This window comes from Oncorhynchus mykiss, chromosome 2 (assembly GCF_013265735.2).
Source record: "Oncorhynchus mykiss isolate Arlee chromosome 2, USDA_OmykA_1.1, whole genome shotgun sequence".
NCBI classification, from domain to species: domain Eukaryota; kingdom Metazoa; phylum Chordata; class Actinopteri; order Salmoniformes; family Salmonidae; genus Oncorhynchus; species Oncorhynchus mykiss.
This window is the reverse complement of record NC_048566.1, coordinates 40,116,260-40,143,433: the sequence shown is the minus strand read 5'-3', so window position 1 is coordinate 40,143,433 and position 27,174 is coordinate 40,116,260. Positions and strand designations below refer to the sequence as shown.

General features: G+C 42.5%; 1 protein-coding gene across 4 annotated transcripts in view; it reads right to left on the bottom strand.

Annotated features, from left to right (window-relative positions):
• LOC110489640 (zinc finger protein 236) overlaps positions 1–27,174 on the bottom strand; it is a 109,375-nt gene that overhangs the window by 81,899 nt on the left and 302 nt on the right. For 2 of the 4 annotated variants that reach the window (XR_005036684.1, XM_036948247.1), the window contains exons 2-10: positions 23,493–23,626; positions 22,342–22,506; positions 21,777–21,955; positions 21,404–21,534; positions 15,167–15,339; positions 9,762–9,884; positions 9,129–9,302; positions 7,555–7,732; positions 5,458–5,730 (exon numbers count right to left, since the gene is read on the bottom strand). Coding sequence is in view for 3 of the 4 variants with exons in the window: in XM_036948247.1 (XP_036804142.1) it covers positions 5,458–5,730; positions 7,555–7,732; positions 9,129–9,302; positions 9,762–9,884; positions 15,167–15,339; positions 21,404–21,534; positions 21,777–21,955; positions 22,342–22,506; positions 23,493–23,626 (1,530 nt within the window). In the remaining variant the exon portion in view is untranslated. Of the gene's footprint in view, positions 1–5,457; positions 5,731–7,554; positions 7,733–9,128; positions 9,303–9,761; positions 9,885–15,166; positions 15,340–21,403; positions 21,535–21,776; positions 21,956–22,341; positions 22,507–23,492; positions 23,627–26,145; positions 26,670–26,983; positions 27,003–27,174 lie in introns of those variants that run through there. The other 2 variants (XM_036948253.1, XM_036948250.1) reach the window with 2 other exon arrangements.

Below are 27,174 nucleotides of genomic sequence, written 5' to 3'. Positions count from 1 at the left end.
ACCTGAATCCAATCGAGAATCTGTGGAAAGAACTGAAAACTGCTGTTCACAAATGCTCTCCATCCAACCTCACTGAGCTCGAAGTGTTTTGCAAGGAGGAATGGGAAAAAATGTCAGTCTCTCGATGTGCAAAACTGATAGAGACATACCCCAAGCGACTTACAGCTGTAATCGCAGCAAAAGGTGGCGCTACAAAGTATTAACTTAAGGGGGCTGAATAATTTTGCACGCCCAATTTTTCAGTTTTTGAATTGTTATAAAAGTTTGAAATATCCAATAAATGTCGTTCCACTTCATGATTGTGTCCCACTTGTTGTTGATTCTTCACAAAAAAATACAGTTTTATATCTTTATGTTTGAAGCCTGAAATGTGGCAAAAGGTCGCAAAGTTCAAGGGGGCCGAATACTTTCGCAAGGCACTGTATATACATATGAGATGAGTAATGTAGGGTATGTAGACAAAGTGGCATAGTTTAAAGTGGCTAGTGATACGTATTACATAAAGATGCAGTCGATGATATAGGGTACAGTATTTACATATACATATGAGATGAGTAATGTAGGGTATGTAAACATTAAGTAGCATTGTTTAAAGTGGCTAGTGATATATTTTACATACATTTCCATCAATTCCCATTATTAAAGTGGCTGGAGTTGAGTCAGTGTGTTGGCAGCAGCCACTCAATGTTAGTGGTGGCTGTTTAACAGTCTGATGGCCTTGAGATAGAAGCTGTTTTTCAGTCTCTCGGTCCCAGCTTTGATGCACCTGTACTGACCTCGCCTTCTGGATGATAGCGGGGTGAACAGGCAGTGGCTCGGGTGGTTGTTGTCCTTGATGATCTTTACGGGCTTCCTGTGACATCGGGTGGTGTAGGTGTCCTGGAGGGCAGGTAGTTTGCCCCCAGTGATGCATTGTGCAGACATCACTACCCTCTGGAGAGCCTTACGGTTGTGGGCTGGAGCAGTTGCCGTATCAGGCGGTGATACAGCCCGACAGGATGCTCTCGATTGTGCATCTGTAGAAGTTTGTGAGTGCTTTTGGTGACAAGCCGAATATCTTCAGCGTCCTGAGGTTGAAGAGGCGCTGCTGCGCCTTCTTCACGACTGTCTGTGTGGGTGGACCATTTCAGTTTGTCCGTGATGTTTACGCCGAGACACTTAAAACTTATTTTCCTGACACCACACTCCGAGGGCCCTCACCTCCTCCCTGTAGGCCGTCTCGGCGTTGTTGGTAATCAAGCCTACCACTGTAGTATCGTCCGCAAACTTGATGATTGAGTTGGAGGCGTGCATGGCCACTGATCGACTAAGAGTAGGGCTGTTGCGGTGACCGTATTATCTCCACACCGGTGGTCACGAGTCATGAAGGCAGTCAAATCCCACATAACCATTTAGTCACGGTAATTAGGCTTCCCCAAGCTCTGATGCTGCTGATGGTCATTAGCAGCCTGCCAAACTTGCTAACTGACTGGTACTCAAGCACTCTATTGTCCCTCTAATCACTCTGACATCAATGCAAATTTAATCGAAAATCTAAACAAACGCTTCATGAGAGCCCATGAGCTCATGTTGCGAAACAGTTCTGTAGGCTATGGAATTGCGTGAGAAAACAGAGTAATGGCCTATATTAAAAGAGGAGGATCCCATCAGCTTCTATAGGCTAGCCCTACTATTTTAATTTCTCAACTTTCCTAATATTAAGCAAATATAAGGCACATTGCTTATCTTTACAACAGGAGTATAGTCTACCTGGCTGGCATGAAAATTAACCACAAGAAAATCCTCCATTCGTTATTTAACTGTAGAGATATTTTTTCCCATGCCCCTGTTTTGAGACAGGGGCATGATAATGGTCCATTCTAAATCAAATTCCACACACATATTATTTAGTATATGTAAATACAAGACTAAATCAATAATAGTCTGATGGGTGCCAATATTAGCATATCACATGTGAATTATATATTATCACTTGTGAATGATGCCCCAGCGTAAGGCAATGCCTTTTTTTTGTGCAACTTTTTCTAATCAAAATCGCACACCTCATGTAGCCTAGCCCATAGGCCTATATGTTTTGACAAGGTTTGTATCACAACTAAAGTGGCCAAATAACTTAAATAACTTTAAGGTGACTTAAAATGAAGCACATTAATCTGCTTGGCATGGGGTGTAGAACCTTACATAAGCAATGCAAGTTTCAACTTTGGGGAAGATCATTTTCACCACAAAAAAATTTTACCTTTATAATAAAAGGCATTACATGCATATTTGCATTTGCGGTCACTTTTGATAATGGTGATGTCCCCGCTAATGGAAGATTTGCGCATATAGCCTACAACTGCGTGCGTATTGCTGAGCTTATAATGTGAAGAAATAGCCAAATAGCTTATCAACATTTTAAGCTAAACGTTCTGATCTGTTGCTTCAGCCTCATTGAGTAAAACAGTTTTTTTTATGCTAGTGGTTGTATTAATTTGGGATCTATTGTGTCCCAAAACTGTCCCAGACTATGTATGGAATATTTACTTCTCGTACAGAATAGGTCAACTTGTCTTATAGGGCATAGTAGATTGACATAGGCTAGTGCTTTTGCTGTTCGTTAGGTCTACTCATCTTGTTGACAGACAAAAGTTTGGACACAGCTACTCATTCAAGGGTTTTTCTTTTCTTTTTTTACTATTGTCTACATGGTAGAAACTATGAAACTATGAAATAACACATATGGAATCATGTAGTAACCAAAAAAAAGTGTTTGCACATTCCTGGCATTCTCTCAACCAGCTTCATGCATTGTAAAAATGCATTTGTGGAATTTCTTTCCTTCTTAATGTGTTTGATCAGTTGTGTTGTGACAAGGTACGGGTGGTATACAGAATATAGCCCTATTTGATGAAAGACCAAGTCCATATTATGGCAAAAACAGCTCAAATAAGCAAAGAGAAACGACAGTCCATCCTTTAAGAAATGAAAGAAAGAAAGACCCAGCGTTACCTCTGCTGCAGAGGATAAGTTCATTAAAGTTACCAGCCTCAGAAATTGCAGCCCAATTAAATGCTTCACAGAGTTCAAGTAACAGACATCTCAACATCAACTGTTCAGAAGAGACCGCGTTAAACCCTTCACGATCGAATTGGTGCAAAGAAACCACTATTAAAGGACACCAATAAGAGGAAGAGACTTGCTTGGGCCAAGAAACACAATCAATGGACATTAGACCAGTGGAAATATGTCCTTTGGTCTTACGAGCACAAATTCGATTTTTGGTTCCAAACCCCATGTCGTTGTGAGACACAGAGTAGGTGAACGGATGATCTCCGCATGTGTGGTTCCCACCGTGAAGCGTGGAGAAGGTGGTGTGGGGGTGCTTTGCTGGTGACAATGTCAGTGATTTATTTAAAAATCACGGCACACTTAACCAGCATGGATACCACAGCATTCTGCAGCGATACGCCATCCCATCTGGTTTGCGCTTAGTGGGACTATCATTTGTTTTTCAACAGGACAATGACCCAAAACACACTTCCAGGCTGTGTAAGGGCTATTTGACCAATAAAAGTGATGGAGTGCTGCATCAGATGACTTGACCTCCACAATCACCTGACCTCAATTTAATTGAGATGGTTTGGGAGAAGTTGGACTGCAAGAGTGAAGGAAAAGCTGCCAACAAGTGCTCAGCATATGTAGGAACTCCTTCAAGACTGTTGGAAAAACAATCCAGATGAAGCTGGTTGAGAGAATGCCAAACGTGTGCAATGCTGTCATCAAGGCAAAGTTTGGCTACTTTGAAGAAGCTAAAATCTCAAAACTATTTTGATTTAACACTTTTTTTTTTTGGTTACTACATGATTCCATGTGTAATTTCATAGTTTTGATGTCTTCACTATAATTCTACAATGTAGGAAATAGTAAAAATAAAAGAAAAACCCTTGGATGTGTCAACTTTTGACTGGTACTGTAAATGTGGACAGTTCTTCCAATATCTTCAATATGCATCTCGGAATTGGATAAGAACGTGCGCAGTTGAGTCCCCGATGTGTCTGTCTTCACTTGTAGTCTGTGAGAACGACCCGATCACGTGATGGAGAGCCGTGTGAGTGAGAGGTGATTCGGAGCAGGCAGCACTCAGGGAGAAGGGCCGCAAAGGGCAGGGATTTTTTTAGGGTGCATTATGGCCACACAAAGCAGAGCTCATTCCTTTCAAGCTACTTTTTTCAAATCATCATTAGAGTCGCATCATGCAGCCTTACAATGTATTAAAATCAACACATATAGCCCAACGTCTGTAGAACAACTAAAGTTAAATTAATAACTCTAAATTAAGTATATAAGAGTGCCTACCGTATCTCTTTGTTAACTGCTCAACACAGAATAGCTATTTTATTCAGCTTTGTTTAATTGGATTCTTCACACTATAAAATAATGACAAAGAATTCAAAGCAAATCTTGTCTGCTAAATTAACGAGTGTAGCCCACAGCCACATGGCATAGCCAGATCAGGATCTAACATAAGGACATCTCAAAGTATGCCGTCCTTTTCTTTTGAAATAAACTACATTTTCTTCATATCATGTTTCTTTAGACATGTCTAAAATAAATCATGTATTTATTGTGAAGGTGTAGGCGATATTACATGGATTTATTAGACTTTTTAAAATATAGATGTTCCAAAGGTCTGCATCAGTGGCTTGTAGGCTGTGTGGAAGCCAGGAGATGCTGAATGTGTTTATGTTAATTAACGGTCAATTACCATGAGACCGACAGTTATTTGCTTGACAATCACCGGCTGACAAAATTTCGGCGCCTCCACAGCCCTAACTAAGAAACGTGATAATTGTATGTGTGGGGTACACAGATTAGGTAGTCATTCAAAAATCATGTCAATCACTATTATTGCACACAGAGGGAGTCCATGCAACTTATTATGTAATATTTTTACTCCTGAACTTATTTAGGCTTTCCATAACAAAGGGGTTGAATAGTTATTGAATGAAGACATTTCAGCTTTTAATGAATGTATAAACATCTCTAAACATTATTCAACTTTGATATTATGGGATATATTGTTTGTAGGCCAGTGAAACAAAATCTCAATTTAATCAATGTTAAATTTAGGCTGTGTCTGTGAATATTTTCTGAAGGCACTGTAATTAATACACAAAAAAACAAGAGGACAAATAGGACAAATTAATTAAAGAAAATAGGACTTTCTCCCCCTTATAAGTCTAATAAATCGATGTAATCAAGTTAAATCGTCAAAACCAGATTATGACACCAACGTTAATAAATCTTAATCACAAATTCAGAATTATGTACAAAAGCAACCTTCCTGCAAACCTGACAACACAGTCACATGCATGACCATTATGGAGTGATATAGGTGCCAACAGGAACTAAATGTGTATCTACGAATACAATCAAAATATCACTTCATAATAACAACACAATAATATCACTCACCTGTATGTAGGCGCATGTGGACTTTCCTGCTTCCCGACGTGGAGAAGCACTTCATGCAGCACTGGCACTCGAAGGCCTTGATGCCTGTGTGCGTCTTCATGTGGGCAGTAAGGGTGCTCTTGACGGCAAAGGCGCGAAAGCACTGCTTGCACTTGAAGGGCTTCTCGTGTGTATGGATGCGGATGTGGCGCACCAGGTCGCTGGGCTTCTTGAACTCCTTGTTGCAGTAAGGGCAGCTGTGCCACCGCACGCCGTTCTCCTCCCTGATGGAGCCTAGGGGAAGAGGGGACAGAAAGAGGTGACATGGGTTGTGTTCTACTAGGCATCAAACGGAAGAAAATGGACTGAAACAGGGAGAGACTACCTGGATCTGTCCAATAACAACCATTCATTTTTGTGTTATGTTTCAAAACGTTTTGTTATAGGGTGCCCTAATGGATACGACACTGGTCCCACATGAGATGAGCAGGCACAGAGCTGAGACCAAATACACTTAAATTCGGGGAATCAATTGAAACTCTCAATATATAGCGCATTTGGAAAGTATTTAGACCCCTTGACTTTTTCCACATTTTGTTATGTTACAGCCTTATTCAACAATGATTTAAATTGTTTGTACCCCATAATGACAAAGCAAATGTTTGCACATTTATTTATTTTTTAAATGTCAAACTGAAATATCACATTTACTTAAGTATTTAGACCCTTTACTCCGTTCTTTGTTGAAGCACATTTGGCAGCAATTACAGCCTTGATTCTTCTTGGGTATGACGCTACAAGCTTGGCACACCTGTTTTCTGGGGAGGTCCTCCCAATCTTCTCTGCAGATCGTCTCAAGCTCGGTCAGGTTGGATGGGGAGCGTCGTTGCATAGCTATTTTCAGGTGCCTCTAGAGATGTTAGATTGGGTTCAAGTCCGGCTGGGCCACTCAAGGACATTCAGAGACTTGTCCCGAAGCCACTCCTGCGTTGTCTTGGCTGTGTGCTTAGGGTCGTTGTCCTGTTTGAAGGTGAACCTTCACCCCAATCTGAGGTCGTGAGTGCTCTGGAGCCGGTTTTCATCAAGGACCTCTGTACTTTGCTCTGTTCATCTTCCCCTCGATCCCGCAGGGATGGTTTCAGGTTTCTTTCAGACGTGACGTTTGGTATTCAGGCCAAGTAGTTCAATCATGGTTTCATCAGACCAGAGAATCTTGTTTCTCATGGTCAGAGTCGTTTAGGTGCCTTTTGGCAAACTAAGTGGGCTGTCATTTGCCTTTTAATGAGGAATGGCTTCCATCTGGCCACTCCACCACTAAGCTCTGATTGGTGGAGTGCTGCAGAGATTGTCCTTCTGGAAGGTTATCCCATCTCCTCAGAGGAACTCTGTCAGAGTTACCAAGTTCTTGGTCACCTCCCTGACCAAGGCCCTTTTCCCCCGATTTCTCAGTCTGGCCAGGTGGCCAGCTCTAGGAAGAGTCTTGGTGGTTCCAAACTTCTCCTATTTAAGAATGAAGGCCACTGTGTTCTTGGGGACCTTCAATGCTGTAGACATTTTTTGGCAGACCTTCCCCAGATCTGTGCCTCGACACAATCCTGTCTTTATGTACAATTCCTTCGGCCTCATGGCTTGGTTTTTGCTCTGACGTGCACTGTCAACTGTGGGACCTTACATAGACAGGTGTGTGCCTTTCCAAATCATGTCCAATCAATTTAATTTACCACAGGTGGACTCCAATCAAGTTGTAGAAACATCTCAAGGATGACCAATGGAAACAGCATGCACCTGAGCTCAATTTCAAGTCTACTAGCAAAGGGTCTGAATACATGTAAACAAAGTATTTCTGTTTTTTAATTTTTAATACTTAAAAAAATGAAACTCATTATTGGGTATTGATGAGGAAAAACATTTATTTAACGCATTTTAGAATAAGGCTGTAACGTCGCAAAATGTGGAAAAAGGGAAGGGGTCTGAATACTTTCCGAATGCACTGTGTGCAATATACCTGTTTATGGTCAATGGACATTTAACAAGCAAGTAAATTGATGGAGTTGAAATGGAACTGAGAGACGGTGACATACACAAGCACACATGGACGTTATTTGGGGTATGCCCTACCTGGCATCTGTACAGGTTTTCTGAAGATACTTTTCTTCTCCTTCTTGGTGGTTTTGTCCTGGCCTGGTAACTTCTTACTGTCAGGTAAAGCCCCCTCGGCGGCATGGCTCTGAGTCTGTCTGGCCACTCCGTTGGTCTGGGACTGAACCACGCTCAACCCACTGTTCTCCAGGGCTTGCTGTGTGGGTTTAGGGGTGACAGGGTTTAACAAAAACTGTGACTAATACTATGTATCAGTACATTTTCCCATCCATAGTATTGGGCAATACTGTGCTGTATGCCGAGCTAGGCTTCATGACACTAGGGATTAACATCGGTAACCGGGATCCCGGGACTGTCCTGGGCCCACTCTTTACATTTCCCAAAAAAAGGGAAATTACAACACTTTCCCCCAATGTCGCACTAATGCAATTCCCCGAAATACACAACAGTCAGGATTTTTCAAACGAGACAGGAGTGAGGATTTTGGGTTTCAGTGGAATTGGGACGATAGGAAGATAGCCTAGGCTCTATATAAGGCTACTACGTAAGACAATAGATAACTAATACACTTGATTTAGGCTACATTATTTCATGCTAAATGTTTCTGATCAGTGAACGAATAAAAATGAGCTTCCGCTTCCACTTGTCCAGCCAGAGATCAATTAACCAAATATACAGACAGACAAACAAAATCACATTGATTGATTATGAGACAAGTCCCAGGCTTTTGGACAGGAGTAAGACAGGCTACTACGCAAGTGAAGAGTATAACATGCTAGCAAAATGTTCAGATCAGCTAATATAATGAGCAAACTAGTATAAAGATGATCATTAGCACTCACCTCAATTTAGCTAACATTTCCCCAGCTTAATTGTTACCAAATATCCAAATGGAGATTCAGTGAGAAAGAAAAAAATCCCCCACGCTTGTCTCAAAGCAGTGCGATGGCTTGTCCCAATCAAAACAGTGCCGAAATGATCACCTAGGTGACCACACACACACACACGACTATTGCTTTAAATGAGTATAAAAAGGTTGGATATTTTCATCATTCAGTCCAAGCAAGAATTTGATACATGCCTTCAATTGCATTAGCCTACTTTATTTTAATTTTTTCATCATTCAGTTGATCATAACTAAGGTGAGTTTTTCTCTCTGTGCTTTTTCTAGGGCAATGGCTGTTTCCCTGTCTCCTCACTCCGCTGCCGTCCACCTCTGCCGCGTTGTTCTCAACACCAGTTTAAATCAATATAACCTACTGTTTTCTAGAAATCAGTACCAGAAGTCCTCACAAGAATAGTAGACTAAAATTAGTAGATTCAGAGAAATTCTAACATTTTGCCGGTCCTCACTTGTAAAAAGGCTATTTTAGGCTTAGGGGTTAAGTTTAAGGTAAGGGTTACAATTAGGGTTAAGGTTAGGGTAAGGTTTAGGGACAATAGGACTTTGAATTGGTCCCCAAAAAGTTCTCTCAAGTATAGTAAGACAGCTGTGTATGTACATGTACGCGTGAGTGAGTGCTTTCGGGTGTCAGTGCGTGTACACTTTTGCGCATGTGTATCTACGTGTATTCCTGTGTTATGGTTCCCACCTGTAGGATGTCCTGGTTGATGGCTGTCTCCAAGGTGATGGTCTGTTCTTGGGGCTGTGACTGGGTCCCCTCCCCTGTCACCTGCTCTGACAGCTCTAGGAGCTGCTGGATCACGTCAGTCACCACCTCGCTGCCCTCTGACCCCGCCACTCCCTGACCCGACTCCTCCACCTCCTACGGGACAGCGAGGGAGGGTGAAGGTGGAGAGAATAAGAGGAGAAAAGGGAATACTGAGAATGTCAGAGATGAGCTGATCTGAGCAGCGCAGAGCATTTTCTATCCTGTTTTGTTTTTTGCAGTGCATCAGAGATGAGCACATTTTTATAGAAGCCTAGTTCACCTAATTAATAGTGTATCTGAACACCTGATTTTCAAGGTTCCATTTACTTACAAAAACACGATGACATATTATGAAAATGAGAGGCTTTTTTATATTGAGACCCACTATGAAATAATCACATACAAATCTGCATGTAGTGGTAGAGCTACAGGGAAGTTCCAGTGTGGGAGTGTGTGTCTGATCCCTCAGCATCAAGCTAGCTGCAGTGTGAGGCAGCAAACTGAATGCAGAGGTCAGAAACCGAATCAGGAGAAACTTCTAGAAGTTCATATCATCTGCATGCACTCACTCACCTGTGTGTTGGCCGATTCCTCGATGAGCAAGATGTGCATCTTGCTGATGTGGGCATTGAGACTGCCCAGCTTTTTGAACACACAGCTACAGTCCATGCATGGGAACAGTGGCACTCCCGTAAGCTGAAGAGACACATATACAGGAAACAAAGTCAGTACACATACAACTGTGATTATCAATTAATATTAATGTGCTGTTAAAGGCCTAAATGCTTTCATTGGATATGATGCCATTGGGAATTAGCTGAAGTCTGCATTCTTAGTACATTTTTATATTAAAAATAAATTATTTTGCATTAGGTAAAAACAATACAAAATGACCTAATACCATGTCATTATAATTTAATACCAACTACGATATACAGTACACTGAGTGTACAAAACATTAGGAACACCTTCCTAATATTGAGTTGCTCCTCCCACTTTTGCCCTCAGAATAGCCTCAATTCATTGGGGCATAGGTGTCGAAAGCATTTCACAGGGATGCTGGCCTATGTTGACTCCAATGCTTCCCACAGTTGTGTCAAGTTGCCTGTATTTCCTTTGGGTAGGTTCTTGATACACACAGGAAACTGTGAAAATAACTGCAACGCTGCTGGGTTTGACACTCAAACCAGTGCGCCTGGCACCTTTTTATTTTTAATTTTTAATTTATCCGTTACTTTACCAGGTAAGTTGACTGAGAACACGTTCTCATTTGCAGCAACGACCTGGGGAATAGTTACAGGGGAGAGGAGGGGGATGAATGAGCCAATTATTAACTGGGGATTATTAGGTGACCGCGATGGTGAGGGCCAGATTGGGAATTTAGCCAGGACACGATAAGTGCCATGGGATCTTTAATGACCTCAGAGAGTCAGGACACCCGTTTAACGTCCCATCCGAAAAACGGCACCCTACACAGGGCAGTGTCCCCAATCTGGGGCATTGGGATATTTTTTTTTTAGACCAGAGGAAAGAGTGCCTCCTACTGGCCCTCCAACACCACTTCCAGCAGCATCTGGTCTTCCACCCAGGAACTGACCAGGACCAACCCTGCTTAGCTTCAGAAGCAAGCCAGCAGTGGTATGCAGGGTGGTAATGCTGCTGGCTCAATTACCTATTAACAAAACCCATTCAAAAGGCACAGAAGTATTTTTTTAATTTAACCTTTATTTAACTAACAAAAAAAAATCCCAATGCCCCAGGACACTGCCCTGTGTAGAGTGCCATCTTTCGGATGGGACGTTAAACGGGTGTCCTGACTCTTTGAGGTCATTAAAGATCCCATGGCACTTATTGTAAGTTTGTAAGTGTAGGTGTGCCCCTGTGTCCTGGCTAAATTCCCAATCTGGCCCTTAAACCATCATGGTCACCTAATAATCCCCAGTTTACAATTGGCTCATTCATCCCCCTCTCCCCTGTAACTATTCCCCAGGTCGTTGCTGTAAATGAGAACGTGTTCTCAGTCAACTTAACTGGTTAAATAACGGATAAATAAATAAATAATAAATAAACTAGGCAAGTCAGTTAAGAACACATTCTTATTTACAATGACGGCCTAGAAACAGTGGGTTAACTGCCTTGTTCAGGGGCAGAACGACAGATTTGTACCCAACGCTCTAACCACTAGGCTACCTGCCACCCATTTTGTCCTGCCCATTCACCCTCTGAATGGCACACATACACAGCCAATTGTTACAAGACTTAAAAATCCTTCTTTAACCCGTCTCCTCCCCTTCATCTACAATGATTGAAGTGGATTTAACAAGTGACAATAAGGGATCATAGCCTTCACCTGGATTCACCTGGTCAGTCCATGCCATGGAAAGAGCAGGTGTTCCTAACTGTATATATTATACATATTGTATCTTCAGCCAAGAGGGATATTACAAATATTCATCTTCTGATTATTTTAAAGGGCAATCTAATATAAGGCAGCGATTAGGATAGAGAACAATTTCATGCAAAAACTTTGGGGTAATCTAAAAACAGTCCCACTTCCCTGTCCATATTCTTCTGCTTATGAAATGTATTCCCACTCACATTTGACTTTAATATATTCATAAAGTCCGTTCATAAAGCCGAGGTCCTGACTGCCAGAGTATGTGGAGGAACACTCGTGAGAATCACATGCATTATTCAAATATGTTGAACAGCTGCGGTTTGGGGCTTCAGGGGAGATTCAATCAACTCACTGCATCATTGCCAGTTAGCGTTTTTTGTCCGTCAATGCTACGGACGCTCTTTAAAATCTCTTCCCCATTTGTTAAAAAAATAATAATAATTTCACGGGCTCCGTAAAAAATGTTTGGTTGATATAATTATCACATGTATTTGTTGTGAGGGGTGGGGAAAATTGAAAGGCTAGCTGATTAAGTTGGCCACTCAAAAAGGACAAAGCCTCACATTTGCATGTCCTCATTTGCACAGATGTAAATAATGGTGACTAGCGGACACAAATACTATGAAAGTAGCACTCAGGTCCAGAAGAGTGTACAGTCAGTCACTCACTCAAAACATCTGCCTATAAACACCAACTCCTAGACTGCAATCATCAACCAGAATTACCTGCTTTCCATTTAGACTGCTTTCCATTTAAGCTCATTATTTTCCCATGGAACGTCAAATACAGTGGGGCAAAAAAAGTATTTAGTCAGCCACCAATTGTGCAAGTTCTCCCACTTAAAAAGATGAGAGAGGCCTGTAATTTTCATCATAGGTACACTTCAACTATGACAGACAAAATGAGGAAAAAAAATCCAGAAAATCACATTGTAGGATTTTAATGAATTTATTTGCAAATTATGGTGGAAAATAAGTATTTGTTCAATAACAAAAGTTTCTCAATACTTTGTTATATACCCTTTGTTGGCAATGACAGAGGTCAAACGTTTTCTGTAAGTCTTCACAAGGTTTTCACACACGGTTGCTGGTATTTTGGCCCATTCCTCCATGCAGATCTCCTCTAGAGCAGTGATGTTTTGGGGCTGTTGCTGGGCAACACGGACTTTCAACTCCCTCCAAAGATTTTCTATGGGGTTGAGATCTGGAGACTGGCTAGGCCACTCCAGGACCTTGAAATGCTTCTTACGAAGCCACTCCTTCGTTACCCGGGCGGTGTGTTTGAGATCATTGTCATGCTGAAAGACCCAGCCACGTTTCATCTTCAATGCCCTTGCTGATGGAAGGAGGTTTTCACTCAAAATCTCACGATACATGACCCCATTCATTCTTTCCTTTACACGGATCAGTCGGCCTGGTCCCTTTGCATAAAAACAGCCCCAAAGCATGATGTTTCCACCCCCATGCTTCACAGTAGGTATGGTGTTCTTTGGATGCAACGCAGCATTCTTTGTCCTCCAAACACGACAAGTTGAGTTTTTACCAAAAAGTTATATTTTGGTTTCATCTGACCATATGACATTCTCCCAATCTTCTTCTGGATCATCCAAATGCTCTCTAGCAAACTTCAGATGGGCTGGACATGTACTGGCTTAAGCAGGGGGACACGTCTGGCACTGCAGGATTTGAATCCCTGGCGGCGTAGTGTGTTACTGATGGTAGTCTTTGTTACTTTGGTCCCAGCTCTCTGCAGGTCATTCACTAGGTGTGGTTCTGGGATTTTTGCTCACCGTTCTTGTGATCATTTTGACCCGACGGGGTGACATCTTGCGTGGAGCCCCAGATCCAGGGAGATTATCAGTGGTCTTCCATTTACTAATAATTGCTCCCACAGTTGATTTCTTCAAACCAAGCTGCTTACCTATTGCAGATTCAGTCTTCCCAGCCTGTTGCAGGTCTACAATTTTGTTTCTGGTGTCCTTTGACAGCTCTTTGGTCTTGGCCATAGTGGAGTTTGGAGTGTAACTGTTTGAGGTTGTGGACAGGTGTCTTTTATACTGATAACAAGTTCAAACAGGTGCCATTAATACAGGTAACGAGTGGAGGTCTGTGAGAGGTCTGTGAGAGCCAGAAATCTTCCTTGTTTTTAGGTGACCAAATACTTATTTTCCAACACATCCTACAATGTGATTTTCTTTTCTCATTTTGTCTGTATTAGTTGAAGTGTACCTATGATGAAAATTATAGTTCTCTCTCATCTTTTTAAGTGGGAGAACTTGCACAATTGGTGGCTGACTAAATACTGTTTTGCCCCACTCTATGTGACAATATCACAGATGTGTGCAATGTTGCTACATCAGTAATATAAGCTTCTGTTTCATAATAAAGTTCTATATTATTTCTGTATATCTAACTGATTAAAGACAAAAGGGGGGGGGGGGGGGGGTCAAAGGTCTGAAGACACAAGACCCTCCCCATATCAAATCCATTTCTTACTAATGACAATGTATGATTTGTCTGTCACCTAAATGGCATATACAGTGGGGTCCGAAATTAGGGACACCCTTGATTAAGATCAGTGGTGGAAAAAGTACCCAATTATCATACTTGAGTAAAAGATAACTTAATAGAAAATGACTCAAGTGGGCCTCCCGGGTGGCGCAGTGGTTAAGGGCGCTGTACTGCAGCGCCAGCTGTGCCATCAGAGTTCCTGGGTTCGCGCCCAGGCTCTGTCGTAACCGGCCGCGACTGGGAGGCGACGCACAATTGGCCTAGCGTGTCTCATCGGTAGGTGTCTCATCGCGCACCAGCGACTCCTGTGGCGGGCTGGGCGCAGTGTGCGCTAACCAAGGTGGCCAGGTGCACGGTGTTTCCTCCGGCGCATTGGTGCGGCTGGCTTCCGGGTTGGATGCGTGCTGTGTTAAGAAGCAGTGCGGCTTGGTTGGGTTGTGTATCGGAGGACGCATGACTTTCAACCTTCGTCTCTCCCGAGCCCGTACGGGAGTTGTAGCGATGAGACAAGATAGTAGCTACTACAACAATTGGATACCACGAAATTGGGAGAAAAAGGGGTAAAAAAATTTTTTTTTAAAAAGACTCAAGTGAAAGTAACTCAAGTAACTCAAGTGAAAGTAACTCAGGTGTAAAATACCAATTGAGTAAAAGTCTAAAAAGTATTTGGCTTAAAATGTACTTAAGTATCAAAAGTAAATATAATTGCTCAAATATACAGCACCAGTCAAAAGTTAGGACACGCCTACTCATTCCAGTGTTTCGTTATTTTTACTATTTTCTACATAGTGATTTGATTTGTTTGACACTTGTTTTTGGTTACTACATGATTCCATATGTGTCATTTCATAGTTTTGATGTCTTCACTATTATTCAACAATGTAAAACACTAAAATGAGTAGTTGTGTCCAAACTTTTGAATGGTACTGTATATACACATTACCTGTAGACACTAGCGGACAACTTTGGAGGATCAGACCGGTGAAAGTAACAAGAATTCCATCCAGCCTACTGATTAAAGACAAGGGCAACATAGATGTGCAAGGTGATGTAGTTAGTTGGTTGTTTACCTCAGAGTGCACTCTCTGGACGTGCGAGTGCAGGTTGCCCTTCTGCGAGAAGGAAGCGGGGCAAAAGATGCAGAGGTGGGGCTTCTCTCCCGTGTGCCTCACCATATGGGTCTGCAGCACCACTTTCTGGTTGAAGGCCTTGCTACAGTGGCTGCACTTGTACGGCCGCTCGCCTGGGTGGGAGAGGAGAGAGGATAGATGGGAGAGAGAACACATCTCAATACACCTGGGTGGTATAGATCAGTGGTTCTCAAATTGTAGGTCGGCAGGTGTGGGGGGGGGGGGGGGGGGGGGGCTGAATTGTTAAGAAACTCAGTCAGGCTTTCAACTTACTCTTGAAAGTTGTAATAGTAGAATCCACAAGATGCAATTGGGTATTGCATCATCAGTTTTCCTGTTGTCATGTCAGTTATTGCATACTTCAGAGAGCTATTTATTAATTTATAAGAAATTTCAAGATCAACTAGCCCATGTCAGCTAATGTGTTTTGCCCATAGATTTTGTTGTAATGTTTGAGTCACTTAAATAACACATGAATACACATTAGACATTGCAAAATGTATAGAATTGCAAGAAAATGTGCTTTTAAACTGAAAAATGTTCTCTGTACCCCATGACAAAATGTGAGCGGGAGAGAGAGGAAGGCAGAGAAAGAACTCGAAAGGGATAATCAATGAGGGGCTGTGCGTTCTCTGGAAAGTAAAGCATGACATGGAAGGTGTGTTCCACAACACTTCCGCGGAGTTGCATTATTTGACAGAGAATGCATAGGGCCCTGAGGTGATTATCTAAATTTATACCATGGCTATAAGTTTACTAGCTAGCTAGAGTAGTTGCCTTGGTAAGCAAACAAATAGACTTGCTAGCTTAGCTAACTAAACCAATATCCTAGCTTGCTATTATGAAAATCGAATTGAACATTGCCAATGATATTTTCAATTGAGCTTTTGCTTTCAAAAGCAGCAAAAAAAATGTAAAAATGAACTTCATTGCCATTGAATTATACCGTGCAATTATACTGTGCATTATAGGGAAATAATGCACACCCTAGAATGCCATTCAAGCCAATCAGAAACAAGTATTCAACCATCAGATGAGCCCTGAATTCTGATAGACAATATACACCTGGAAGGGTAGAGATACACCTGAGGGGTACAAAGGGAAAGGAGAGAGAGGACGGACACACCAGTAAATAGACCCTTTCCCAGCATACAACACATTTTACTGGTTGAAGTTGAAGTGTTAATATAATGCATTTGATTTGCGAGGACACAAACATTTTATTAAGCAGGAAATTCATAAGAGCCTTAAATATCCAATTATAATCCAAAAGTACTGTGAAATGCACTCATAAGCAACATGTAAATAGAGGCTTTTTTTGCAGGCATTCTATTAGAACTCCCCTTTATTCTGCCACCAACTTGCACACATCGCCCTCGTGTGGCAATGTTTGCAAACACAGAAAAGGTGTCTATATCCCGCAGGAAAACCACTGCTTACATTTAAATGTTAGTCCCAAGATGAGGAAGAGGATCATTTAAGATACTGTTTGAAGAGGTAGAGTTTCAGATGTTTTCGGAAGTTGGGCAGGGACTCTGCTGTCCTGGCTTCAGGTTGGAAGCTGGTTCCACCATTGGGGTGCCAAGGACAGAGAAGAGCTTGGAGTGGGCTGTGTGGGAGCTGCCCTCCCGTAGGGGTGGGAGGGCCAAGAGTCCTGAGGTGGCAGAACAGAGTGCTCGGGTTGGAGTGTAGGGCTTGAGCCTGAAGGTAGGGAGGGGCAGTTCCTCTTGCTGTTCTGTAGGTAAGCACCATGGTCTTGTAGTGGATGCGAGCTTCGACTGGAAGCCAGTGGAGTGTGTGGAGGAGCGAGGTGACATGAGAGAACTTGGGAAGGTAAAAACCAGGCAGGCTGTAGAATTCTGGATATGTTGCAGGGATTTGATGGCACAAGCGGAGGCCAGCCAACAGCGAGTTGAAGTAATCCAGAAGGGAGAGGACAGTGCCTGGATTAGGACCTGCGCCGCTTCCTGTGTAAAGAGCAGCTCCATCTTGTCTAAGTTGAGCTTGAGGTGGTGGGCCGACATCCAAGTTGAGATATCTGCCAGGCACACAGATGTCGTCACCTGGGTGTCAGAAATGGTGAAGGGGAAAAGTAGTTGAGTGTCATTCGCATAGCAATGATAGGACAGACCATGTGAGGATATAATGGAGCCGAGTGACTTGGTATATAGAGAGAAGAGGAGAGGGCTGGGAGACACCAGTAGAGTACATGGTGCAGCCACAGATCCTCTCCACGTCACCTGGTAAGAGCGGCCTACCAGGTAGGATGCAATCCAAGAGTGTGTAGAACATGAGACGCCCAGCCCTGAGAGGGTGGAGAGGAGGATATGATGGTTCACTGTGTCGAAGGCAGGAGATTGTTCTTAACCTCCTAGACCTGAGGAGAGAGAGTCAGCTTTGTCAGTGAAGAGCCTCCGTGACACAGAGAAGAGCAGTCTTGGTTGAGTGAACCGTTGTGAAGCCTGACTGCTCAGGGAGATCTGAGTTTAGCTAAGCTGAGAAGCCCACATGGACTAACCTGCCTTGCTTTAGACAATGAGGATGTGGAATCAGAGCAGAGGAGGATACTTAGCTGACGATATCGGCTTTAGTTTCAGATAGCTGACTGGAGCTGACTCCATAGTTCCCCTTCAGCACGTCCGCTTAACGTGCTGTTTGAGATTCAGAGCACAGGCAAACCATCTCCAGCACAGCATTAGTCATCCATCTAGCCCACAAATTAACATTAAGATGAGGTGGCATGGAGGGGCTCAGTGAGGAAGGATAGCTGAAGCTCTGAATGAACTGAGAGGAGTCTGGGTTGGGAGTCTGCTCTTAATGTGCACTTATCTCAGGTGATATGTCCGAAAGGAAAGCAGTAGGTGTATTGGCAAAGAATGGCAACTTCTGAAAATGTTAAGATTATTTCAAATCAAATGTATTGGTCACATACACATGGTTAGCAGATATTTATGAGAGTGTGGCGAAATGCTTGTGGTTCTAGTTGACAGTGCAGTAATATCTAACAAGTAATCTAACAATTCCCCAACAACTACCTAATGCACACAAATCTAAAAGGGAGGAATGGATATGTACACTACCGTTCAAAAGTTTGGGGTCACTTAGAAATGTCCTCGTTTTTGAAAGAAAAGCTATTTTTTTGTCCATTAATATAACATCAAATTGATCAGAAATACAGTGTAGACAGTGATAATGTTGTAAATGACTATTGTAGCTGGAAACGGCTGATTTATGGAATATCTACACAGGCGTACAGATGCCCATTATCAGCAACCATCACTCCTGTGTTCCAATGGCACGTTGTGTTAGCTAATCCAAGTTTATAATTTTAAAATGTTAAATGATCATTAGAAAACCCTTTTGCAATTATGTTAGCACAGCTGAAAACTGTTATACTGATTAAAGCAGCAATACAACTGGCCGCCTTTAGACTAGTTGAATATCTGGAGCATCAGCATTTCTGGTTTTGATTAAAGGCTAAAATGGCTAAAGGCTAATGGCCAGAAACAAAGAACTTTCTTCTGAAACTCATCAGTCTATTCTAGTTCTGAGAAATGAAGGCTATTCCATGCGAGAAATTGCCAAGAAACTGAAGATCTTGTACAACTCCCTTCACAGAACAGCGCAAACTGGCTCTAACCAGAATAGAAGGAGTGGGAGGCCCCGGTGCACAACTGAGCAAGAGGACAAGTACATTAGCGTCTAGTTTGAGAAACAGACGCCTCACAAGTCCTCAACTGGCAGCTTCATTAAATAGTACCCGCAACAACAGTCTCAACGTCAACAGTAAAGAAACGACTCTGGGATGCTGGCCTTCTAGCCATGCTGGCCTTCTGTACAGACCTCGCCTTCTGGATGGTAGCGGGGTGAACAGACAGTGGCTTGGGAGGTTGTTGTCCTTGATTATCTTTTTGGCCTTCCTGTGACATCAGGTGCTGTAAGTGTCTTGGAGGGCAGGTAGTTTGTTCCCAGTGATGCGTTGTGCAGACCGCACAACCCTCTGGAGAGCCCTGCTGTTGAGGGGGGTGCAGTTGCCGTAAAAGGCGGTGATACAGCCCGACAGGATGCTCTCGATTGCGCATCTGTACAAGTCCGTCAAGGTGTTAGGTGACAAAACAAATTTCTTCAGCCTCCTGAGGTTGAAGAGGCACTGTTGCCCCTTCACCACACTCTGTGTGGGTAGACCATTTCAGTTGGTCTGTGATGTGTACGCCGAGAAACTTAAAACTTTCCACCTTCTCCACTATTGTCCCGTCGATGTGGATAGGGGGTTGCTGTTTCCTGAAATCCACGATCATCTCCTTTGTTTTGTTGACGTTGAGTGGGAGGTTGTTTTGCTGACACCACACTCCAAGTGCCCTCACCTCTTCCCTGTAGGCAGTCTCGCCGTTGTTGGTAATCAAGCCCAATACTGTGTCGTCTGCAAACTTGATGATTGTGTTGGAGGTGTGCATGCCCACGCAGTCATGGGTGAACAGGGAGTACATAAGGGTGAGTGAGCACCCTTGTGGAGCCCCAGTGTTGAGGAGCAGCGAAGCAGAAATGTTTCCTAGCTTTTGCGCCAGCGACCGGGAGCACGCACCCCATCCTTTTTCTTTTGTATTGAGTACGCTATTGTCCGGTTGAAATATTATTGATTATAAAGACAATAGACACCCTGAGGATTAATAAAAAAACAGCATTTGACATGTTGACGAACTTTACCGGTACTATTTGGATCTATTCGTCTGCCTGTTGTGACCGCCATTGAGCCAGTGGATTACTGAACAAAAGGTGCACTCTCCGCATGTGTGGGGGATGGGACAACGGAGCTATCTGAGGCATGTTGAGCGGGACTAGGGGCTCCGAAGTAAAATAAAACAATGAGAGCTACCCTAAACAACAGTATACAAGAAGGCCTATTGACATGAGAGAGGCATAAAGCAATCACAGGTGTTGATTGGGACAACAATGGGTAAGACAACAATGGGTAAACACCTAAGACAACAACAACGGGTAAATGGTTATGAATGGGCAAAGAGGGTCAGTTAGCTACACACAGGGCCTGAGTTCTAGACTGGGGCCGACAGATAAACAAAACGAAGTACTGTATTAATGAACAGTCCAGCAGGCATCGGCTGTGTAGCCGAGTGATCATAGGGACCAATGAGCAGCAATAGATGGAACAGGGAGCCGTTCAGTAGTCGTTACTACGCTAGGCGAGCGTAGAAAAGCTAGCGGCCAGGGCTAGCAGATGGGTCTTCACCGACATCCACGACGAAGAGGCCGGTTGAGAGCACATTGGCCGAATTACGTCAGCAGACAAGCAAACCAGTCGTGATGGATCGGCGGGCTGCCGTGTCGACAAAGGGTCCAGGCCGAATGGCAAGAGATGTTCGGTAGTTGGTGTTCTTCGTTTGCTAGCCAAGAGATGGGCCTAGCTCGAGGCTAACTGGTGCTTGCTCCTGGACAAGGGCGATAGCCAAAATAGCCACTTGGTAGCAGCTAGCTAGCTGCGATGATCCGGTGTAATGGTCCAGAGCTTGCGACAAGAATCCGGTGATGTAGTGGGAAAAAAAGCAGTCCGATATGCTCAGGGCTGATATCGCGCTGTGCAGACTGGCAGGTATTATCCGGGCTAAAGCGGCTAGTGTCTGAGCTAAAGGTAAATGCTATTAGCAGTGGCTAACAATGACTAAATAACTAGTAGCTAATTATCTGTCTTGCTTCTTATGGAGGTTCCAGTTATAAGGTCTAAAAAAAATAGCAGATCTGTACCACATTGGGTGAGGCAGGTTGCAGGAAGGTATATTTAATCAGAAAATGGAGGGAAAAAAAGAGATTGAAATGTATACAAAAAATGAAGAAAAAAAACAGAATATTTACACGAGACAAAAACAAACAAGTCTTTCCATCTTGGATATCTTGATGAGAGGCAAGGATCATGGTAGAGACCCCTGGTGTCCAACAGTGATACACCATACTGACTGAGGCCATTATTTTATTTCATGCTCTCCATTTAATTCCCTTTCAAAATCAACAAATCCAAATCTTGTATAAAGCAGAACAAGCCTCGGTCGTGTTCATTAGGCATGAAACAGAAGAATACCAATTGAAACAGGGAGGGACTCATTTTAATTTGCTAAATGTTTTTTGATGCGTGCCATAATGAACATGACCCAGCTGTCTTTTGCTTACCTGTGTGTATTCGTGTGTGTCGAACAAGCTGGCTGGGCTTTTTAAACGTCTTGCCACAGTGCTGACAGCTGTTGGTGAATCCACTCCGATCGATATTCTTCTTGTAGTTTCTGGAATTCGAACTGAGTGGCCTGACGGAAAAAACAAGTGCAGAGAAACAGAAATCAACCCAATGTGGAAACAGTCTTTGGTCGGGTTGTTCTTTTGAAACACAATTTAACTGCTGGTCCTCCAAATGAAAAATAGCAAACAGAAAGACACAGGGAGATAAGAGCACTCAATACACTTAGTAATGTGTTGCTAAACAAGCACTTTGGACAACAGTATCAATCAACCCGAGACCCTCTGTGCTACTGTCCCCTCGCTCTCTAACCTCATCTTGACGTGGGTCTTGGTGTGCTCCTTGAGCTGGCCCGCCATCTTGAACTCCTTGCTGCAGGTCTTGCAGGTGTACACCTTGGCCCCAGACAGCTCTTTGCGATGCTCCTCCAGATGCAGCATGAGCTGACTGTGGAGAATGAACTCGTCGCCACACTCTGTACAGATCAGATTCTAGAGGACAAAGGGAAAGAACAGAGGGGGGGGAAAGAAATGAGAAGATGAGGTCACAGACAAGAGGAGGATGGAGAAGGACCACAATTCAGAAGACACGCATGAGTCGATCATACAAACGTCTTTGCGGTTTAGAAAGTTGTCACCTATATAAATGATATGTATTATCATTATTATTATTATGAGGATGGTTGTGACCTGATGTGAAAAAGTCCACAGATGTTTATTGATTAATTGAATTAATAAGATAATTAATAGTAGGCTAATCCACCAGCTACAAATTACATTTTTAGCTTAGATAAAAACCATATTTCCCAGCAGATTCAAGACAATCACATTTTTAAATTATGTTTCAATGGGTTCAATCATATCACTGATTGACAAACCTCCTCCTTCTCATGCAGCATGATATGGGACTTGAGACTGGCCACGCGGGAGAACTTCTTGTGGCACACTGGGCAGGTGGGGTTCGAGGTGGCGTGTGTGGACTTGTGGAGCATGAGGTTGAACTCCACGTTAAACGTCTGAGCACACTGGTCGCACCGGTGAAGCTGGAAGGGAGGAAGAGAGAAAAGACAGTTCATGAGTGAGTAAGTGAGCGAGTGTGCACAAGTGAGTGACTGTGTGGGCTGCAGGTAGCCTAGTGGTTAAGAGTGTTGGGCCAGTAACCGAAATCACCAAGCAGAGTGGGTGAAAAATCTTCCGATGTGCCCTTGCAAGGCACTTAACCCTTATTGATCCTGTAAGTCAACCTGGATAGGACAGTCTGCTAAATTACTTAAAAGTTTCAAAAATTGGGAATGAGTAACTGAGTCCTACAATAACAGTCAAGCCAGTACATTTTCTCTTATATTATAATTTTCAGGTAAATGCCAGTTGGTCTGTTTGGCTGAAGGTCTTATTTCCTGGGTATATTTCTAATATATTTATTTATTCAATAACTCTGTGTCAGTTGCATTTGCTTTCTAGTGCCACTACATTTCCCTCATACACTGGGCTATTTGTCTTAGGTGGATGTTCCCTCGGTCTGGCTGACGGTTTGCTCACTGCCCTGCAAAGAGGCTCTCCCACTCTGGCAGCTGAATAATGAATAGTAAACACAAACTTAAATCCACTCATACTGTATCTATGTGGACAAGCTACAACTGTCATCTGAGGACAACTCATCCGTGTGTCAGGTAGAAACATCAGTAAAAGGACTAGGCCTATATGCTGGTACTTTTTGGGGTTCTTCACCTTAATCAACAATGGATGTAACGTATATCTAATGTTTTCACATCCGGCACACCATTCATACATATACAAAATCAATCATGTGAATGAAGGACATTTCTATCCATATCAAATGAGATCATTAAGGTAGGTCTGTACTAGCCCGGTCCCAGATGGGTTTATGCTTTTGCTTACTCCATTGTCAAGCTAAACATTGGCATGACAATTCCATAAGGAGTTGGCGAAAGAGACATGCTGGAAAGACCTAGCCTGGGTGCCAATGTTGTGTCAGACAGCCTAGTCTGGCCCTTTGCACTATGCTTGCCTTGTCGTTGGCCTCATGGTCACGCTGGTGCCTCTGTAGCTGGCTCTCAGTGGTGAAGCTCTGGGAGCAGACAGTGCACTTGTTGTCCTTGGAATCCCCATGGCTGTTGTCCTGCTTGGCTCCAGATATACCCTCTGTTGGCAAAAAGAGAGAGGGAGACAGACACTCATATTACCAAGGTGTTCATAATTAGGTTACTTAAATGGTACCTGCAATTTCCCTAATGTTTTGGTCCACCAGCCTATTTCCCAGCAGATTCCAGATAGTAAAATATTAGGTAAAGTATTTGCAGGGTTCTCTCCAGGATTTGTTTTAACAGGGTGGTGCTGCTATGTATGGAAACGGGGAGACCCGGAGGGGGGCAGCTTTTGAACAACTGCAACTGCCATTTCATGTAATCTAGAGAAAATAATGGCCTTATATGATAATACAGTTTAAAAATATATTTATATATATATATTTCCATAGTGATGCAGCCAGTCCACAAGGTGGCACAGCGCCTCTTACAGTCTTTGGGGAAATATGTTTGTATGCATTTTTCAGTCTGATTGATGTGTGGAAAGGAGATATTTCAAACTAAACTAATCCAAATAACAAACAGACAAGCAAAGTAATAGCCTAATATTCACATTTATTGTAATTTTCATACCTAAACTAAAAAGAAGGTTAAGACAAGATGGTAGGGGCGACAGGTAGCCTAGTGGTAAGATCAAATCTCCGAGCCGACAAGGTAAAAATCTGTCATTCTGCCCCGGAACAAGGCAGTTAACCAACTGTTCCTAGGCCGTCATTGAAAATAAGAATTTGTTCTTAACCAACTTGCCTAGTTAAATAATGGTTAAAAAAATAAAGTGTTTTGGTCTATCTGGTAGCAAAATCAGGTAATGGGCAGGCCTACATAGGGTAACAGATATGGGCCTGTCCCAAATCACTACCAACCCCTTCCCCTTGGTACTAGCCTAATCTTTCAATGTCTGCAAATCTGAAGGGTCTGGATAGGTAGCCCCCGCAGTGCAGTGGTGATGCTACCACCATATTGATACGTCAGACTGACCTTACAGATCTGCAAACATTGAAGGGCGAGGGGCACAGGCTAGAGAGCAAATATGGAGTTCAGTTTCAACAGTATGCACAACGCTCAAAATTATTTGTTATTTAAGTCTATGAAATTAGTAGGGGCCACATGAAATGTCAGGGGCCGAATTTGAATATCAGGGGGACGAGGAGTTCTTTCTGGATTGGGCCTACTTTTAATGACAACTGTTGCACTCAACTTGGTCATTTTGTATATGTATATATATATATATATATATATATATATATATATATATATATATATATATATATATATATATATATATATATATATATATATATATATATATATATATATATATATATATATAGAGGCCTGTATATTTTCTGGAACTACTACATGTGCCCAGCTCATTGATATAAAATTAGAGGTACACAAGTTGTTTTTGAAAGAGGTCACTGTAATTATATCTACAGACATTGCGCATGTTGCATGTAATGATCATATGAGCAGGTCATATGTCGTGGTGGTAGTAGGCTACAACATCACGTGACTCCAAGTTTACTGTGACATTATGGTTTTTCTATCAATATTTGCACATAAAAGTGTTTCCACCACAATTGACCAAAAAATATCCCACCTTGTCTAGCGTATTTTGTTTTGTCAACATTGATTTTGAACCATTTCATGTGTCTGAAGGTATGAACTCTGCCTTCCTGGCGTGCCCGGAGAGCAAATCAAGTGCACTATTGGCCTAACTCTGACCAATCGGATTGTTAAGATTACAGTGTCTGCAGTAACATAGCAGGCGTAAAAGTAAGCTACAGAAAAGTTGATACTGTGAGATTTCAAAACTTTTAAAGACTTACTTGAGACTGTCAACGAATACATCACAGAGCTGATGTTTTTGAGTGAGTCCTTTTTACTCCGCACTGTCAACACCTTCTATGCAACACTTTTATAAGACATAAAATGTGGGTTCTTCCTTACTTCCACTACAACCAGCACTAAGTTGTAATGAGTGACTAGGAAAGTGTATCGATAGGCTTGCATTATTATTAGCGGCTTGGGTCTTTATTTTTTATATCATGGAATATTTCACTCTTGTTCATAGGAGTAACATGAATTTGTGCATGAAGCGGACATAATGCGGTGTGACTCAAGTTTCAGCATCAACTGGAAGACTGTCACTTTTTGGTCAGTGTCATAGGAGGAAAGGGAGTGTAGGGACGTTGAAAGGCAGACCCTCAGTCTTCTGCCCTCTCTCTCTCTCTCCACTGAGACCGACCAGATGCAGGCACCATCAGCCCAGTAAAATAAAAAATACAATTATTGAAATGTATGCTCACTCAGCTGTACCTCACAAGTAATACAACAACGGACTATTACTGGTGTGATCCTATAACTTACCTCAAATGTTGAAATATATATACTTTTTTTTTTTATGGTCCAAACAACAATGCATTGGCAGGGCAATTCAAGCAATGCGGTGACAATATATTGGGCCTATAGGCTAGTGCACGAACCTCATTACTACAGTACTGTTTTTAAAACGTTAATGTTGCATAGGCTTACTTTTAAGTCATGTTCAAAACAAATCTGAGCGATAGATCTCACCTTGCATTTTGACACAGAAATGGTTGGTGACCACTGCACCAAACAAACCCACTGAATATTACTGGCGTGTAATCATCAAACTGTTGAACGAAAACTAGCGTTTCTATTGGACCGGTCAGCAAATAGGGATGGACCTACCTGAATCTGACCAATAGAAACGCTAATTTTCTAGGAGTAATGATTACACCTGATGGCCTAGCTGGTTGGAGATAGTTTTTTTTATTTAACTAGGCAAGTCATTTTTACGCTAACTAGTTACCTTGGACGAGTTAGTAGGCTGTCAAAACTAAACATGACAAAATACCCTAACCTGTACTATAGCTAGCTCTTGTCTAACTAACGTTATTACTCTTACGATACTAGCTAACTACCAATTGACTTAATTCTAGCATAGGGATATTCTTCGTTTTTTTTATTACACCTAGCCAAGACAATTTGCAGCTGGAGTGCATTGTTTCTCTGTGCTGTTAGCTTGCTAGCTCAGGTGTATCTAGCTAGCAACGCGTTAGCTAGCTATAGGATAGCAACAAACTTAGCCACATGCAGAAAACCCATTCTCTTCTGATCACTCGACTTGGACGCTAACTAGCTAAACTAATGTTAGTTAGCTAGTTAACGGTTGCAGCTATGTCGCAAATGTGGATATCGTATCAAGCTGCAGCGAACCGAGAGAGACTGGATGGTGAAACACTACTTTCCTGATGGTTTGGCTAGCTGAGTGACATCTAGTTAGCGGTCTTCTCGCATACACAAATTAAAAACAAAGGCTAGCCTGTTAGCCAACTGCCAAGCACCAACATGCTAACGCATGAGTCAGAAAACCACTAACTGACGTTACCTAGCCAAATGCCCTATATTTGACAGGACACTACGAGAGCTGTTGCCTCATCGAAGAGTAAATTAGACTGAATCGGGATAAGTAGAGCCACCGAAATGTTATTAATATCATTCCGCCTCAATCACCACTTTACAGCACAAAGCAATGGACACCCGCAATACTATATCCGGGGACTATATACACTATATTCA